This window comes from Dipteris shenzhenensis, chromosome 32 (assembly GCF_047967505.1).
Source record: "Dipteris shenzhenensis isolate YYH24624 ecotype China chromosome 32, Dip_SZ_1.0, whole genome shotgun sequence".
Taxonomy (NCBI): Eukaryota; Viridiplantae; Streptophyta; class Polypodiopsida; order Gleicheniales; family Dipteridaceae; genus Dipteris; species Dipteris shenzhenensis.
This window is the reverse complement of record NC_141627.1, coordinates 26,141,576-26,159,500: the sequence shown is the minus strand read 5'-3', so window position 1 is coordinate 26,159,500 and position 17,925 is coordinate 26,141,576. Positions and strand designations below refer to the sequence as shown.

Genomic DNA, 17,925 nt, shown 5'->3' with positions numbered 1-17,925 from the left:
ACATGTTGTCCCTAGACGGTGTTTATTAACACCACCAAATACATGATTTTCAAACTCTGCCACAAATGCTTTGTTCTGGTATTTATATGCAATGAACTGTTACACAACCAATGAAGTTTTTCATAATCATTGGAATTCCAAATATTAGCTTATTCAATATTGGTAAAATTCCCACAATCAATGGAAATTTTCCCAAATTTAATGAAGCCTTTCCCAATTTTAATAAAATCCGCCCAATTTCGAAATTCCCAAAATGCAACTTTTGTCCCACTTTATCTAATACTGTGTTATTTGGCACCCATCTTCAATATAGGTGGTTTTTCATTCGGATCGTTCTGATATAAGATGGTGGTATGTGATCCAAGTTCCACCATGAAGTAAGTAAATTTTTGAAGATAGAGATGTGGATATGGAGATGCCACTACCAATGCCGGATCCAATTGATCTAGATGGATCTGGCCAAGAAGATGAAGATCACAATATGAGCCAAGAGGAAGATGCGCATAATGACATCGTACGGGAGGAAGTTGGAGATCACGATATTGAGGAAGAAGATGACGATCATCAAGAATCGCCACAGTTTATTGAAGAAAATGATCAAGTCTTAGGTGAACGTACGATGCTAGAGTATGATGATAATATAGGAGATCAACTTGGTATAGAGTTAGAGATAGACTTGTTTGGCATTAGACTTGGCTCAAGATGATGAAGCCATTGATGTAAATGCTCTTCATTGATTTTTTTCATCTCAAACTTGGACATGAATATATGAGCTTCAAACTTGATGTACATGCTCTTGTACTTTTATTCTCTCAAAGGATCAAACATGTATGAAAAGGACAAAAAATTTGTCATTGGGGAAAATTATCTTTTAAGGTCGGTATGGGAAAAAACACTTTTTGTAAAACGTCGCTATAGGAAATTGTCTCAATGTCGCTATATAATGACCATTCACAAGTCTACTAAGTGTCGCTATATAGCGACGCTCCTTAAACGTCGCTATATAGTGATACTTGTCTAAAGTTACTATATAGTGACACTTAACGAATCCTGCTTTGATTACTGATGATTAGTGCCTCATGCACGCTAAATGTCGGTGCTTAAGCATCAAAATAGTGTTAGATATCAGTGCTCCACTCTCATGTAACTATGCGGGAACCAGCTAACTCTACTTATAAGCCTCCCATATGAGGAGAAGGCATTTGAGTAGGTCGATTATCCGGTAGGTCTTGGTTTGGGGACACCAGATGGGCGCCATGTGTGGCTTGATGGTTGGACAACTTCAGATAGAGTTGGCACACTGCCAACTATGCAAGTGTGGGAAGGCATCCCATGATAGACCACACTGAGGGTAGATGGAGCATTTCTTGAGGCAGCCCACTCTCGGGTTGCGGGGCCCGTTTGGAGCCCCACATGATCTCGGATGGCTCTGGGACTAGTGGCTGTATAAGAGCAAGCTTGAAGCCCATATTCATCACTGGCTACAGCAACCCTGATTCCTTAGCATCCAGCCATTGTCCTCTACTGTTTCCAGCATGCCATCGAAGCTTCTCACACAGGAGCGCACGGCTGGGAGGAAATTTTTGATTCTCCATACTATCTACTTTTTTCACTTGCATATGAGATCCTATTATCTATTGAGCATAGACATTTTTTTTTCTTACAAATAGGACCCGTGTATAGTAGTGATGTAGCTTTTCCTGTGTAAGCTAACATTAGTACATGTAGTAATTTGTAATCCATGTTTTCGATTGTGTGGTTTTAAAATCATAGCAAGCCTTGTACTATAAGCATTAGAAGATATATTTTTCCTGCTCTCGCCCAACCTATTAAAAAAAGGTGTATTTTTTTGTTAGGGTTTATTCGTTTTTGTATCATAACATCATCGAATAGTTGTCTTTGCTCAAAATTCAATGATCAAATCATTTTGAAGTATTCGTCATTTTGCATGAGTATTTGTTTTTTAATAGGTATGATGAATTTTTCGTTTACTATTTTGTGTTGTTTTGTTTTCATCTCAGTTGCGATGTTGTATTTGGGAAAGTCATGCTCTTGTGTGGGCTCATTTTTTATTGTTGTATTGTCATCTTTGTTGATCACTAGACCATCATTGGTTTTTGTTGCCTGGTTGTCGTTATCATCTTTTGTATACAAAGCCTTGTTTTGTACAATCGTTTGATATCGAGAAATATAAGCTTCTTGCCAAGATCCATGTATTAATAATTCTTGGTTTTCATCATTTTTGAAAGGATAGTATAACAGTAATTGTTCACGGTAGTAATTATTAGGGTCTTTTGTTGCATTAAACTTTACGAAGCATATGATCCTTGTTTTTTTTCTTTTTGTAGTTGCATTGTCTTTTTGGTCGTACTCTGCAACAAATGTTGCGAGGAAAATGTTTTCATATTTTGTCTTCTTTTATATTTGTCTATAATAGTTTGACATGTAACTTCTGTTGATCCAATGGGGAGTTGTTGTATTTTTTTTTTTCTTTTAAGAATGAGAGCTCTGTTTTGTTACTTATTTGTGTTTATGAAGTAAAATTCTCTTGTTGTTCTATGTAATGGTAATGATAAAGTGATAAAAGCCACTAATTGTGTGCTCATTTGTTGTGCATGTAAGAATGTACTGCCCATTGCTCGCAATCTATTGTGTGTGTTGTTTTAATTTTATGTGCACATTTTCATTGTTTGTCGGAGGCTTGTTGTTATTGTGTTATCCATTTTTGTCATATACGAAGAATAGTATGTTGTAAACTGAGTATGGATCGATAATGTACTATATGTCCATGTTTGATTTGCCACAAGAAGCTGATTTCAAGATTAAAAGCATTCATGAAAATGTATTTTGGTTGTGTTTTTAAGAATAGAGTTGTTTTTTATATTGATGAATGTAGTGCTAGTATATACGTTGGTATGTCTACTCCAATATTGGCTACCCATTCACTAAATGTCATCTGCGAGTCAGGCTCTATACAATCTATACTTATGAGAATGGTTTGGTATGTTTGTTTGTAACTATGCATCATGTTTAGTTGCAGAAGTTCTAGTATCATTGTTTCATGTAGTGGAGGCTTCGGATAGCGGAATCTGCAGTTGCTGTTGTTATTTTTTTTGCAAGTAAATGTGTGTTTGTGTGTTTGAATGTCTCTAATATTTGCTGGTAGTAGGCTTTTGTCGCATGTTATGTATTTATTGATGAAGGAGGTGATTTTTTCATTCTCATGAATACCATATATAGGACCATGTTGCACCCACAAAATCCCATGTTCATGTTGGCTTCCTTTGTTTTTGAATTCTGTAACAAAAAAGTAGTCCTCCACATTTCTGAGTAATTGTTTCTCTTTCATTATTAAATTTAGGATTTTTTGAAGTTTCTGTGTATAATATCTTGCACATAATGTTGGATTATCTATCATTAGTTCTCATAATGTAATGACTCAGTGTTTGTTTTTTGGATGTCTTTGATTAATGTTTGAGTACTTTTGCTGTAGACATTTTGTCAAAGGTTCCCATAGTCTCTCTGCGCACGATACATCATAAAAAGGTTGGGCGGCCCAATTGTCTCATCATTGCAAATGCAGCTTTTCTGAGTTTCTCTTTATAGTCTGGAGAAGTGTGTAGGTTCTCAAAGTCTCTGTATCCAATTCTACATTCTAGAATAGCTTCAATGTTGGTGTCATTCATGATGTCCTTTGCATATATTGTTTTATTTTGTAAACCCCTTTACGCAATGAACCCAAATTGATTACATGACTTTGTTGATTAAAAATTTGATTGATTTGAAGAACAAATTTGGTATATTTTGTGAGAAACGAAGAGTTGTGTGTGTTAACGAATTCCCATTTTGCTATGTCTTGGTATGTCAGCCTGGTGTTTCCAATTTTTCTTTCATGTTTGAAAAAGAGTTTGGAAAGTTTAGTTCTTCACTGTGTTTGTCTTGGAACAAACCTAATGGTGTATTGTCTTCACAAGGAGAAACATACCTAATGTCTGTTTCGTAATCTATAACTTGTTCGGCTGTAATAAGATTATGTATTAGTGTATCTGTGTATCATGTGTCATCATTTTGTTCATCATCAAGTTCATCATTGATGTTGTCTTCCTCCATTGTTTGGCTACCATGTATTATTTGACGTAAATGTTCAGCCCATTTGTTGTTTATTTCTACGTTGTTAGCTTTGTAAAGTGGTGTTTGAATGAGAGCATGTAGTGCTCACATTAAAACAATTTGGTCGAACTTTCCTGAGGAGATATGTGCTCTTATATTGAAGTTTTTTCTTAATTCCAAGAATTATGGATGACTCATTGTTAATGAATCGTGGTATGATATGTTGCACTTTGTTTGTGTTGGATACAACATTGACAATGCTGTCTTGTATGCCGTATTGTCCACTATGTGATAGTTCTTTGATTTGAGTGAATGCTATTCTGGGGGAAACCAATTGTTCATCGATGTTATTTAGAATTGTTACAACAAATGTTGCAATATTTCATTGAATCTGGAGGGGGACAAAAATTTTTGGCAATGCGTTCACACGTGGCTTTTTTACAATCTATGCAAATGAGTTCTTTGTATTAATTAATTGGATTTCATTAATAACATATTCTTTAATTTGGTACGAGAATAAAATATTTTTTTGGGTTTTCGTACTAAGAAATTGAGTTGTAGTAATTACTTTGCCAGCGAAATGATCTGGAGTAACTTTTATTTGGAAGACATACTCATATTGTTCTTGTTTGCTATTATCATCTTATAACGTCAGATTTACATTTTGGAGTGGAACAGTATCTGTTATAATTTGTCATACTACAATGTTTCATTTATATGTTGGAGTGAAACAATTTGTGCAAAAAATCTACGTCGCTTTGTTATTACTTTACTTTAAGGTGTCGAAGTATTGTATTAGTAAAGAACAATAAAAGTGCAACTAATTTTTATAAGGAAAAAACAAAGTAACCAAAAAGGAAGGTGCATAAGTATTAAATTAAATTTATGTAACAATGAAGGGCATAGACTTGTATAAACTAATTAGATTATCATTTATTAATAAGCACTTATTAAAACGTTTCAACTTCCTAAAATACAAAAATTATGAATGTGAAGTTTCTGTAAGTGCATGATTTACTGTTATAGGAATGAATCATTACATTTACAACATCGGATACCATGAAACATCAATGAGCCATTTAAGGATTAACTTTCCATTTTTTTGGTGAAACATAAAAGAAAAGAAATATGCAATCTTTTTCTATACAATTTTTTTTAAAATATAAAGAAAAGCCATATTTGTACAAGGACGCATCATGTCCTTCTCATATTTACAAGGACACATCTACGTCGCTTTGATTTTAATTTACTTTAATGTGTAAAAGTATTGTATTAGTAAAGAACAATAAAAGTGCAACTAATTTTTATAAGCTAAAAACAAAGTAATAAAAAAGGAAGGCGCATAAGCATTAAAGTAAATTTATGTAACAATAAAGACCATAGACTTGTATAAATTAATTAGATTATCATTTATTAATGATCACTTATTAAAACGTTTTAATTTCCTAAAGTATAAAAATTATGAGTGTGAAGTTTTTGTAAGTGCATTGATTTAGTATTACGGGAATGAACCATTACATTTACAACATCGGATACCATGAAACATCAATGAGCCATTTAAGGATTAACTTTTCATTGTTTTTGTGAAACATAAAAGAAGAAGAATATGCAATCTTTTTCTATGTAGAATTTTTAAAAATAAATAAACAAAAGCCATATTTACAGGGACACATCATGTCCTTCTCTTAAAAGCAAAGCACTGTACTGTTAAAATACTAAGACTCCATGTAATTTCTTCAAAAGAAACAAACATAATGGAACTATGCTGTACAATGAATAAGTAGATACCAAGTATGCAAACGTTTGCTATACAAGAGGAAAGTAGAATGGCACACTAGAAAAGCACAACCCATTGTAGCATATCATAGTTCAACTACTGTGATGAAAAGGACTAAGCAACAACATTCCGTAAAGGAATAAAGCCTGCGATCCCACCATGCATGTTGACTAGAAACCTGCCTTCAATCTTCATGTCGAAGAGTTTAGACTTCAAATACTGCGTATCGTCCTTAGGCATTTCAATGAATGGACGTGACAAATCCAACACCTTGTCTACCTAAATGTCCTTCAAGATGATGTCTATAGTTCCGCCATCCAAACTTGTAAGAATACCTTTCACTTTGGGGATTTTCTCTAGAACTGTAACTCGGTTTTAGGTCAAACAACATGCCACAGTATTGTCCTTTGAGATTTTTCCGTCTTTACAAAGGGTACTTACAGGCTCGTATAGTGTTGATTTCGACAACACTAAGGACACCACTCACGTTCATACGAAATGATGGGGAAGTGAATTATCAATACAATCAATTGAAATCACTAAAATTTGCAAAGATTGAAGAATTTTGAAATGTACTTGGTTGCCATAGCCGATTTGTTGAATATGTTGATGAAAAACGCGTGCTAGCCTTGCTAAGATGGAGGGAATTCGAGCTGGCACTAAAATGGTTAGATCTAACATATTCAATGTGATAGGCTGGCTATTCTTCTTCATCCCAAGATTCCTTAGTATAAAATGGCAAAAACCGATAGCTTTGAATCTTTAAGCAATCTTGACATAATCAGAAGGCCTGTTACTCCAAAATGTGAGTTGCATAGGAAAAGTGTAAGTTAAAACTGATTGTGTGAGGACAAAAGAAAGATCATGATTTACTTTATGTACATTCATTGGAAGAAAATCAGTCGCGGTAAATGAGTACTGTTATTAAGTCCTCCACGTCCTCACCATCACCAATAATCAATTCATCCATCTGCCAAATAGAGCTACCAAGCTTGATAACTATGACCGCAACTATTGCTAAGGGAAGGCTTGCCCTTTGTTTATGAGCTCTTTACATTCCTCCTTGTACTTGGAAATAGTCGAAGTCAGAACAAAAATTGAATGACTCATAAATATACTTTGCCTATTGCGAGAGTGATGCACTTCCCTCTCTATCTGTTAGATCTAGCTTCAAGCTTTTGGGATAGCTAACATTTTGTGAAGGCCATATGCCATATTTGTTAAGAACTCTCCCTTCAAAAATTCCATTTCTTACAAATAAGTCAATTTCATCAATCAATATGGGCCTATCGATTGGAGAATACTCAGTCTCAACATTTGCTTGGTACGATGATTCTATAGATAAGAATTTGGGGATATCTCATCCGTTGGGTCCTCTAACTTGATCCTTTTATCATCTCTCTCATTGACATTCAAGGAGTAATGCTTCATAGAGGATTTGTCAATGGTTACCATAGCACAATTGGATGATTCTGTATCAGCATCATAAGAAGAAGTGCCTTCACTTCACATGCAAGAGTTACTTGTCTCTGTAAAAAAAGAAAACATTCTAAATTTCACCATTGACTACTTAATTTAAATTCTCCTTACAAGACATTAATCACAAAAATACTACTTTTACATGCAATTTTATAATTTAGATTTTAAGATACTTCTGACAATACCACTTTCAAAGCCTAATTTTTAAGATACTTCTCATGACAAAACTTAAAGTATCAAATATTAAGCAACACATTCTCAACTTGTCATACCAACACCTCAGCATAACAAAGTTCATATCCTCTTTATTAGTTTTAGTCATATGTACAACAGTATGTGTAAAATATGACACTTATTCAAATCTATTTACTTGAAAGTGCTAACCGTACAAGTGCATGTGTGTACTTAAAAACTCTGAGAAACCTAACGCCCTTGCATCTTCGTAGTACCAGGGCTTCATCGTGCTCTTGTTTTCGGTTTTCTTATAGTTGAAAACTTTCTTCTTGAATTTCTTCTTTTTAGCATCGATGGATTTCAAGTTGGAAGATCCATTGAAAGATGCCATTTTTGGAGGCATAGGCAGAAGTGACTACTAGAAACTATAATTGGCTTTCGATGCTTTGTATTCAACTCCTAACTTTTAAAGGTCATGGATAGTCACGTGAGTACTTTCTCACCACAGGCATGAAGGTTGGAGAGAAATAACTGCATGATAGTACAAAATACCATCAAGTCACTCATTAAATATTTAACATAATCTAAGTAAAGGAGCCATTCTACACATATTTCATTTAATACTATATGAATTTCATCAATGCCAAGCATGATTTACCATGTAGGACGAGAACAGAGGAGCTACATGCAATCAATTCAACATTTGGATGAACAAAAGTAGGTGTGCGTTCATTTGCAACATAGGAGCCAATGATTAACGAATTTGAAATACAAAGCATTTGAGTTACAACCTATTGCCGAAAATGGATTGCAAAAAAAAAAACTAATCATGAAAAACAACGTCTACTATTTTTGTTACGCTGAGCAACTGCTTCTCGCAAAAAAAGAGGGTACAAACATGTACACCAACAGCTGCTCACTGTGAATGCCACCAAAAAGCCAAAACAAAAAAAGCTAATTGAAAGAGGCATCCTTCATATTGTTCTAGAAGCTACAATCTATACCCAAGTTATAAACGAAATTAGGTGAGCTTTTGACATACAATTGGGCTGCAAAAGTTTCAAGGATGTAGGAGTGGGAAAAAGATTCTTGTAACTAAATAAGCATACGATCATTGTCTAAAATCAACACCTCACATCTAAGATTTCACATTTTACTAATGTAGATCAAACCGCTCTCACTTAATAGAGTGTTGCTTCGAATTCTAATCTCACAAGGTAATCTGAATTAGAAAATTACATATGAAGTTCATGTGCATTTGGATATGAATTGGACAACATACCAAGGAAAATCCTCATGGATTGCTATTTTCTACATATGTCAGTTTGCAACTATTTGTACATAATCTAAGTGAAGAAGCCACATTGCACAATAAGGAGGGTCAGTTTGCAACTATTTCTACATATTTTAGTTTGCAACTATTTCTACACACGTCACTTTCCAAATATTTCTACATAATGTAAGTGAAGAAACCATTCCATAATAAAGGAGGGCCAGTTTGCAACTATTTCTCATCAGTTTGGCGATGCTAGGCTCCCCTATTGGTTTTCATATGAAAAATCCTGCACTAGATAAGCTGTGGCTATGGCGGCAATAATTTTAAGATGGCAATGGCTATGGCACTTTTAAGCTTGAGGAGGTACATTGTGACTAAGACAACACTCAACCTGAGCTTGAGAGGGTAACAAAAGCATGGTCCACGTAAAAAATTAGTAAGTTTTTAGGACTAAGGGCAAGCTCACGCTTCAATATATTAGACTGTGAAGGAAAGCTCAAGATAAGATTGGTTATAAGGTATCTAGAGAGAAAAAGTTGATGGATAGAGAGTTGATTGAGCGAAGGATGATATCAAACAATTTGCAGACATGACAAGATAGACTCAGTTCTCTAATCTGGCATTAAAAAAATTATCGACTTACAGAATCTACTTTTTTTAAAAAATTACTATAAGAAATGGCTATGTCATTTAAAAAATTATTTAGAAATTAAAATAATTATTGATTCTTTATTAAAATTAAAAAAATTCATTTTTAAAATGCTACACTACATCAATTCTGTACATAGATACTCAAAGGTTATAGCCAGTAAAGAAAATATATTGATCATCGTAAAATTTCCAAATACACAATGTACAATCCCAACTGTTTTAGCTCAATTACAATTGTAACAAGCTACAGCTACTCAATCACACCTTTACACTGTCCAATCTGCTTCTCAGCTAGCCTGACAAAATAATGTTCGGAATACTCCATTCTTGTTAGTCGTGGATTGAGCTCAAAATGGTTGGAAATATCTGGCCTTCCAGAGAACATATCCACCGATATTATCCAAGTGGAAGCAGCAAATGAACATAAGTTGTACCATGCTAACAGTTAATACGTTAGCTCCATAGATGAAAGGGACTACTATTCAATAGTAGTACAATGTATTGTAACTGACTCAATAGGGTAGAGACCATTGTCATAATATCCCCAACCAGTGTGCATCAAAGAAACATAATAGGGCTACAAAAGGTTTTGTACCCCACATCTAATCAAACAATAGCCAATGCAATGCTAAGTAGAGCAGCCCCAGCTTCTACGTTGTAAAACTAATTAGCCACTAACCCGGTCAACACGACCAAATACACACAAACACTAGTTTCCCCACCCACCCAACAAAAAATCCACTATTTCACTAAGATCCTTTGAAGGGTCAATAACCCTTGGAAGGGCTAATAACCCAGTCAACATTACCAAATACAACAAACATGATCCATTCGATAGTCTAGAGAGAAGAGGAATGTCTGTATTAGAAGCTAGAGTTCTGCTAGCAAAAGAGCGTTAGAGCATAGCATGTTTCAAAATCACGGTTCAAGACTAGGAGGTAAGGAACAATGCACGAACTCTATCCTAGAGCGCAGCCCTTTGGAACTTCAGGAGTGCCATCTCTTCTTCCGAGTAGCATCGACCACCATGAAGGTCCTCCCCCCTAAAAGATCAATCATGCGCATGAAGTACCATAGTAGCTAAGCAGTCAGTTAGAGACTCGTTAGAGACAGGCTCTACATCGGTCGGGCAATCACGGAACACATCAATGTAGACGCAGCTACGTATAACTTCCCAAGGCTCAACATATACATCTTTCTTCATTATTGTGGCAAGTGTTATCTCTTCTTTCGAGCAGCAGCGGCCATGAAGGTCCTCCTGCCTAAAAGATCAATCATGCGCATAAAGTACCACAACATCTAAGCTATAAGTTAAACACAGACTCTCTATCGGTTGGACAACAAGAGTACTCCGATTCTCTCCATACGAGCGGACGGAAAGCGCCACAAAATAAAAAACACGAAAAGAAATAAAGACAGGAATGAAGCGCACAATCACCTCCTATAGATTCAGTTACTTCCATTTCGCACACGCTGCTCATCTCGACTCCCTTCCAAGTGTAAATACTTCCGATCGACACACATCAATCCACTCTGAATCTACACTCTTAAATAGATAGACAAACACAGCCAAACATCACGCAATACACACCTCTAGAAGGCCCTTTTGATTTCCCCATATAGACCAACATGCAACTATACAAAGTCGCATGTTTGGATCTGTTTGGGATGCACTACAAAAATGACAGAGTTGAATGGATCACGTGCAAGAGCGACTCAAACAGGAGCCGAACCCTCCAAACCACCACACCTGAGACCTCCAGATCCAGACGACAAAACGGGAGGCGAACCCTCCACTAGATATCCCTAAACCTCCCTAAATACTTAACCCTAAAATACTAAGTAACCCTAAAGTTCGCCTAACCCTAACCTACCTACCCACAAACTAAGCGAACATTAACTGCAGTCAGCCACTAACCATGTGCTAAAACTAAACCTTACCCCTAGTCGGCCACTAAACCCGTCAACACGACCAAATACTTTTATTTTTTGTGAGATTCAAAACGACCAAATACACAAAACGCTAGTTTCCCAGCCCACCCAACAAAAATCCACTACTTCACTAAGACCCTTTGCAGGGGCAAAAAAAAAAGTGTGTGTGACTCGCGGCCCTCGAGCTCAACGTGATCGAAGCTTTGAGTTTAGAAAGTCCCAGGATGTGGCTTGCGGAGCCATCTTCAAGGCAGAGATCTTGACTGCGTGTTTGATGGTTCCAGAGTTGTAGCGCCCTGCTAATTCCATCTGTAGCTCCAAATGCGGTGCATGCAGGCCACCTCTGCACTTACCGCAGATTGCAGCTCCTCACCCTATGAAAAGAACTCGATCACCCTCTATCATCAAGGATCATCGGCTCGTCTGCAATCGTCAATATCGAATAGAACACTGCTCAACGAAGAATCAAAATGGAGGACCCTCGCAGAGACATTGTAGACGTTGTGAAAGGCCTCGTCTACCGACCCACCCTGAAACAGCAGGCCGAGGTCCTTAGGCGCTACTTCGCTCCCGATGTGGTCTTCTACCATTTCTATATCAATATCGGTACAGGGGTGGAGGATTTGATCGCCGTGTATCAGATGGCGGAGCTCTTATTCAACTACCAGGCTGTGCAGTTCGAGAAGATCTTGTACGATGAAACCGTGAATTGTATGACGTTACAGGTGATAGTATATGTGAGGCCGTGGATTTCCCTGGGGAGAGAGGTCGCGCTCGACATAGCAGTGCTGGTGGAGCTGGAGGACTGGCCGCAACGGGTGTGATATGATGTTCACTCCTTTGCATGTTTCAATTTTGCGTTGATCCAGGCCTGGAAATTTTATCTGTCTGCAGTGAACAGATGCGTAGAGTGATTGTCTCCGAGCTTTGATTAACTTCGAAGCTTAGCGGCGTTATTACATAGTTAGTCTCTTAACGCGCGGTAGGATTTTCTGAAATTGTTACTACGTTCGTCGCCCAGCCAGTCGTTTGCTTTCCACTCACGTCAGACCTTTAGATGTTGCGCTCGCACTTATTTCTTCCGGAAGTGACAAGAAGTTTTTAGCTGCCTAGAGCTGTTTTACGCGTAGAGATCATTAGCTGCCTAGAGCTGTTTTACGACGTCGTTCAGCTGATCTTTAGCTGCCTCGTCTTAGAGATCATTCACATGACTCAAATCTTTCACGATACCTGAATCGTTCTCAAATCTATCCTTGGTGATGTTCTGAAGCTCTTAGAAGACCAGCCACGTCAACCAAAGCTTTTATCATGTACCTTGCGCTTAAATAGTTCCAACTTACGTGATCAAAGATGAAAGACGTTTGGTTTAACGTGGTAATTGTCTGAACCCTTGTAGCAAATCTTTACGGAGCTGCTCAATCTTTATCCAGTCAATCACGAGTAATTGCGGATGCATGAAATTCTTTAGCGCTAGACTCTGTAGTATATATATAGTAGTACGTGTCTAACTCGAAGGTTGAATGGGTGGTTTTGTTTAATCAGGATGGGAAGGTACTGAAACGAATCAAGGTGCAGCGGGATTATTTCGAACGCGACCCAATTTTGCACATGGTTCCAATTATTGGCACCATCTATGGATCCCATAGGCTGAGATTCATTGCAGGGAGGCTGCAGGCAATGTTCTTCCACAGTTTGAGGTCTCTTGTTGATTTCTTCCCCAAGGAGATTAAGCATGGCTTGTTTGGGCTATGGGTTCATTCAGTGGCGGAGAAGTATGGCTAGACCTAATACAACAAACAGGAACGATGGAGCTCTTAATTCTACAAGAGTAGTGGAAACTTATGTCTTGACACATCCTTTCTCCCTCTTAATGTGTAAATAGCTTTGCTTGCTCCTAATATTGCATATCGTCGCATATAATGCGCTCTTTGTAAGGACCCTTGGTGGGCAGCAAGGTGACTCTCATATTGCATAATTTCAGTTAGTCATTTCTCTTCAATCCACTTCCTACTTAAACCATCTCGTGTTGGATTGCCTACTTAGCCAACCTCGTAGATTTCACTCGTATCACGTTTGAGACGTGCACCACCCACCTTATGGAGTGATAGCCAAAAAAATTTGTTCTTGAACGCAACAATGATAAAGCTATTCTAGTATTCGATACGGGTGTATGTATGTGGACTCTATATTTTGAGTAAAATGACGATAAAGATATATTCTATATGAGTAAAGGGAGGATGCCATAGTTTGGTATATTTTGAGAGTTATAAGCAATGCAATTATAATGGTCAATGTTAAATATCAAAAGAATTAAAGGATAGCTCTAAAAGGGGAACACGTTCTTGGATGAATTAAAGAATGTGCGGCCTCTAAAAGGGGAACATGTTCTTGGATGAATTAAAGAATGTGCGGCCTGCAAAAGTTAAAAATAATACAAGGATGTACAGCCCTAAAGGAGGAGGAATTAATCATAATTTACATTCTTGGATAAATCAAATATTATGCTAAAAAAGTTAAACAAGATGAATGATATGTATCATTCAATAGGCCTCCCAAGAGGAGGAGAGAGAAAGGAAGAGAGCAAGTCCAGACTCTTATTGGATAAATTAAAGAATATAAGAAAGAGACCAAGTCTAGACTCTAGGTATTGGATAAATTAAAGAAAGGAAGAGAGAGAGAGAGAGGAAGTCCAGACTCTTATTGGATAAATTAAAGAATATGTTGCTCAAAAAGTTAAATATGTATCATTCAATAGGCCCTCCAAAGAGGAGGATGAGAGAGAAAGAGAGGATGAGAGAGAGAGAGAGAAAGAGAGGAAGTCCAGAGAGAGAGAGGATGAGAGAGAGAGAGAGAGAGGAAGTCCAGACTCAAGAAGGGAGAGGAGAGGGGGGAGAGGGGGAGGTAAGCCCTCAAAAAATGAGGAAGAATTGAGTCATAATTTGTTAACTATTATCACAAAAGCTAAGCAAACGTATGAGGAAGAATCGAGTCATCATTTGCTAGCTATTATCACAAAAGCTAAGCGAATGTATGAAGAGAAATAATTAAAAAATAATTGCAAAAAAAAGAAACGTTACGTTTTAAGTGTTCAAGAACACGTATTGTTGGGAACTAAGTAATTGCAACAAAAAAGAAACGTTACATTTAAGTGTTACACGTATTAAGAAGAGTGGAAGTTGAAGAAGAGTTGGGAATTGGGGTATATGCATCATGTATTGAGGGGAGACAAACAAAGCAAATGTTGAGGAGAGGTAAGAAGATTTGGGGAGGGGTGTATATGATGGGAAGATGGGTGGAAGTTAAGAAATAGTTGGCAAACAAATCAATGCTACCTTTAAAAGTGCTGAGCAACATGTATTGAGGAGAGGTAAGAAGATTTGGGGACATGATGGCAAGATGGGTCTCAGCAACATGTATTGAGGAGAGAGGACTTGGGGATGGCTGTATGGCAAGGGATTGGGGACTCCAAACAAATGGTAAATCTGTATTACTAAAATGAGTGTTCACAAATGAGTGATGTTCACATATGGATTGAAATTCTTAAATTCTTTTGTAGGCACATTGGAATATATGATTTCAAAGTAGGGTGGTTTGATGAAATGAGTCAGTATGTTTTGATGTTCTGAAATGGATCCAAATTTAGTCTCTTGTAGGCACGTTAGAAGATATGATTGCATGTTTTGAAATGGATCCAAATTTGGATCCAAATTTAGTCTCTTGTATATAGGCACATTAGAAGATATGATTTCATACACTAACTATTGTTAGTGCAACATGAATGATTTTCAAGCAAGAGTTTCTTTAGTTAGGCAAAAAAATTGTTTGCGGGAGGGACTCTTGGTTAAGATTTCCAAGTAAAACTAATCGTATTGAAGGCTCAGAACAAACTCGCGGTTAAAATTTCCATTGAAGGCTCAAAACAAACTGCAAAAAAAACTCAGGCTCAAAACAAACTTGCAGTTAAAATTGCCCTTGAAGGCTCAAAACAAATTGAGTCTCGTTGTTAAAATTTCCAACTAGGGCTAATCTTATTCAAGCAGGGATACGGATAATCTTATTAGAGGCTCAAAACAAACTCAAGGGGGTTCATGGGTTGTGATTTCCAATAACTTCCTTTTGATACACGTTAGTCTATAGTTTTGAGGGTATAATCATGAGGTTATAGCTAGTTTTGAGGTTATAGTCATCAAAGTTAGATGCTAATCAAAAAAATTTTGAGGTTATAGTCAACTGATCTAAGGACAACAAGAAGCTCACTTTTGAATGAAGGCTCTTTTCTTTCCCTTAACTTGCAGGTGGACTTTTGATCTAAGGACAACAACAAGCTCACTTTTGAAATGAAGGCTCTTTTCTTTCCCTTAACTTGTAGGTGGACTTTTGTTTCCTTTTCTGTTTTGAGGTTATAGTCATCAAACTTAGATGTTAGTCCTAACTTTTTGAGGTTATAGTTATCAAAAGTTAGATGTTAGTCCAAATTTTTAAGGATATAGTCATCAACTTGATAGTAATAATAAAATCACACTCGATCAAACTCATCACTTGTTTTTCATTTCTTGTACCTTCCATCGTCTTGTAAATGTTCCCACAATGCTTCTTAATGGCCACAATGCTTGTTAATGGTCAATGGTATCAATCTTTAGTTGCAACCTTCTATCCTTTTTCCTTGTGCTCTCTTTGTGTTCTCCTTACTTAAGAGTTACAAAATTCTAATGCATTTTCGATGGCTTCTTCTATTGGTGTTGGTGTTGATGACATTGTTTGTAACATTTTTCCACTTTCCAATGCACTTGCATCTAATGCCTCATTGATTGTCAATGATGTGCTAGTTGATGCATTTTTTATTACAATTGTATTCCCTTGATTATAGTTATGTAAGACTGGAAAACTAGAAATGCAATTGATTATAGTTATGTAAAGTTGATGGCCCTACTTCCAAGACTTGAAAATTGGAATCCTTGTTAAAGCTACTATCATCATTAAGAAATGATGTAAAATAATAATTTTTATTATGATGCTTGGGCCCAAAGCATGTTTGGGAGTCCCTCGGAGTCCCATAAATTGATTCATGATTCATAGAAGACGAATTTGAGAGTACATTCTCTAGTGCATTTTCTTTTGTTACAGTAAGCATGTTGCATTACTGCCCAATGACGTGGAAGATAATAAGAAAGATTTCATTTTCATATTTTTTTTCCAAATTTGGACCTTTTACTTTCTCCCTATGGTAAGTAACCATTTCAAAATTTATTTCTTTATTAGTTCATCCTAAATAGTTTTTTTCCTCTAAACATTAATTGAACATAAATATCATAAAACTTCTCTTACATTGTGGCTTTTTTATCTACTGTACAAGTTAAACATACATTGAACATAAATATCATAAAACTTCTATTACATTGTGGCTTTTTAATCTACAAGTTTAGTGGGCTTTCCATCTGCGATAACATGATGTAAGAATGAATACTCCTCTCTCTCTCTCTCTCTCTCTCTCTCTCACTCATTCATTACACCTTAGTAGTAGATAGACTAAAGTTATTGTTTATTCATCTCACTAGAGGTTATTGCTATCACTAGCTGGTTGAGTGCAATGTATTTTACATGGGAACAAAAAGTCTTCTGAAATCAATCAATAATACTAAGACACAAATACAAAATTCTTAAACAATATGAAAATACATTTTCCAACACTTAATGAATTCAAATAGCATAAAAACATGTACTAGTATTCAAAATGCAAGAAAGAGTAACATTATAGTTTATAAATACAAATTTTCAAGGAGTAGCAGCTTGATAATCAAAGTGGATTAAAAAAACTGAGGCATCATGTCAATTGCAAGCCACAAACAAGCATGAGGTTGAGTGTTAAATCTTGCCAGTTGACTCTTCATCTCAGTCAATGTTTTTTTTTTTGGGTTTTTCCACATACATATAGTTGGTCACATTGAAATAGACATGCCACAACTTGTCACTTCATGTCGAGTGTTTTGTGTAATCCTCCTTGAAATAGTATTGCTGACACTCCTTATAGAAAGTAATAAGCTCTTTAATCATATGTTGTCTCTTGTTGCCCCAGCCATCTTAATCTTATAAGTCACATCATCCATATGTGGAGTGCGCGTTACAAAATTAACAGATTCTCTTGATTCACTAGATCAAAGTAGTAGTCCCTAATCAATGATGCCCACCCACGGACATTGATCCTTAGTAAAATCTAGCATGACACTGAAAGGGTACAGATTAAAATGTATAATTACTACTTGGTGTATAATTGCTAATGCCTTTAATCTAGTAAGGTATGCATTACCTAGCATTGAATTTGGTTCTCTCCTAGTGACTCCATTTCCTTTCAAGCATATATAGCACTTGCTTTTTCAACGCCCCTTTCTCAAAGGGTAGTTGGATCATCATATCTCCAATACTCCATTGAGGTATAGAAAAATGTTGATCCAAGGTAAGCTTCTCATAAATCCTATGCACTCTCCATATGTGATATTTGCATTCCATATTCCTTATCAAATGACTTTAG

General features: G+C 36.4%; 1 protein-coding gene across 1 annotated transcript; it reads left to right on the top strand.

Moving 5' to 3' along the window:
• The first annotated feature begins 11,810 nt into the window (after window positions 1–11,810).
• Window positions 11,811–13,181, top strand: LOC147880519 (uncharacterized). Its single transcript, XM_087370631.1, has 2 exons — window positions 11,811–12,217; window positions 12,942–13,181. The coding sequence occupies exons 1-2, from the start codon at window positions 11,870–11,872 to the stop codon at window positions 13,179–13,181; spliced, it is 588 nt and encodes a 195-aa protein (XP_087226757.1). The 5' UTR covers window positions 11,811–11,869.
• The last annotated feature ends 4,744 nt before the right edge of the window (window positions 13,182–17,925 follow it).

Coding starts and splice junctions, on each gene's coding strand:
- LOC147880519 (XM_087370631.1), top strand. CDS start 11,870: ATGGAGGACCCTCGCAGAGACATTGTAGACGTTGTGAAAGGCCTCGTC. Junction 12,218..12,941: donor TGGAGGACTGGCCGCAACGG/GTGTGATATGAT, acceptor TTGTTTAATCAG/GATGGGAAGGTACTGAAACG.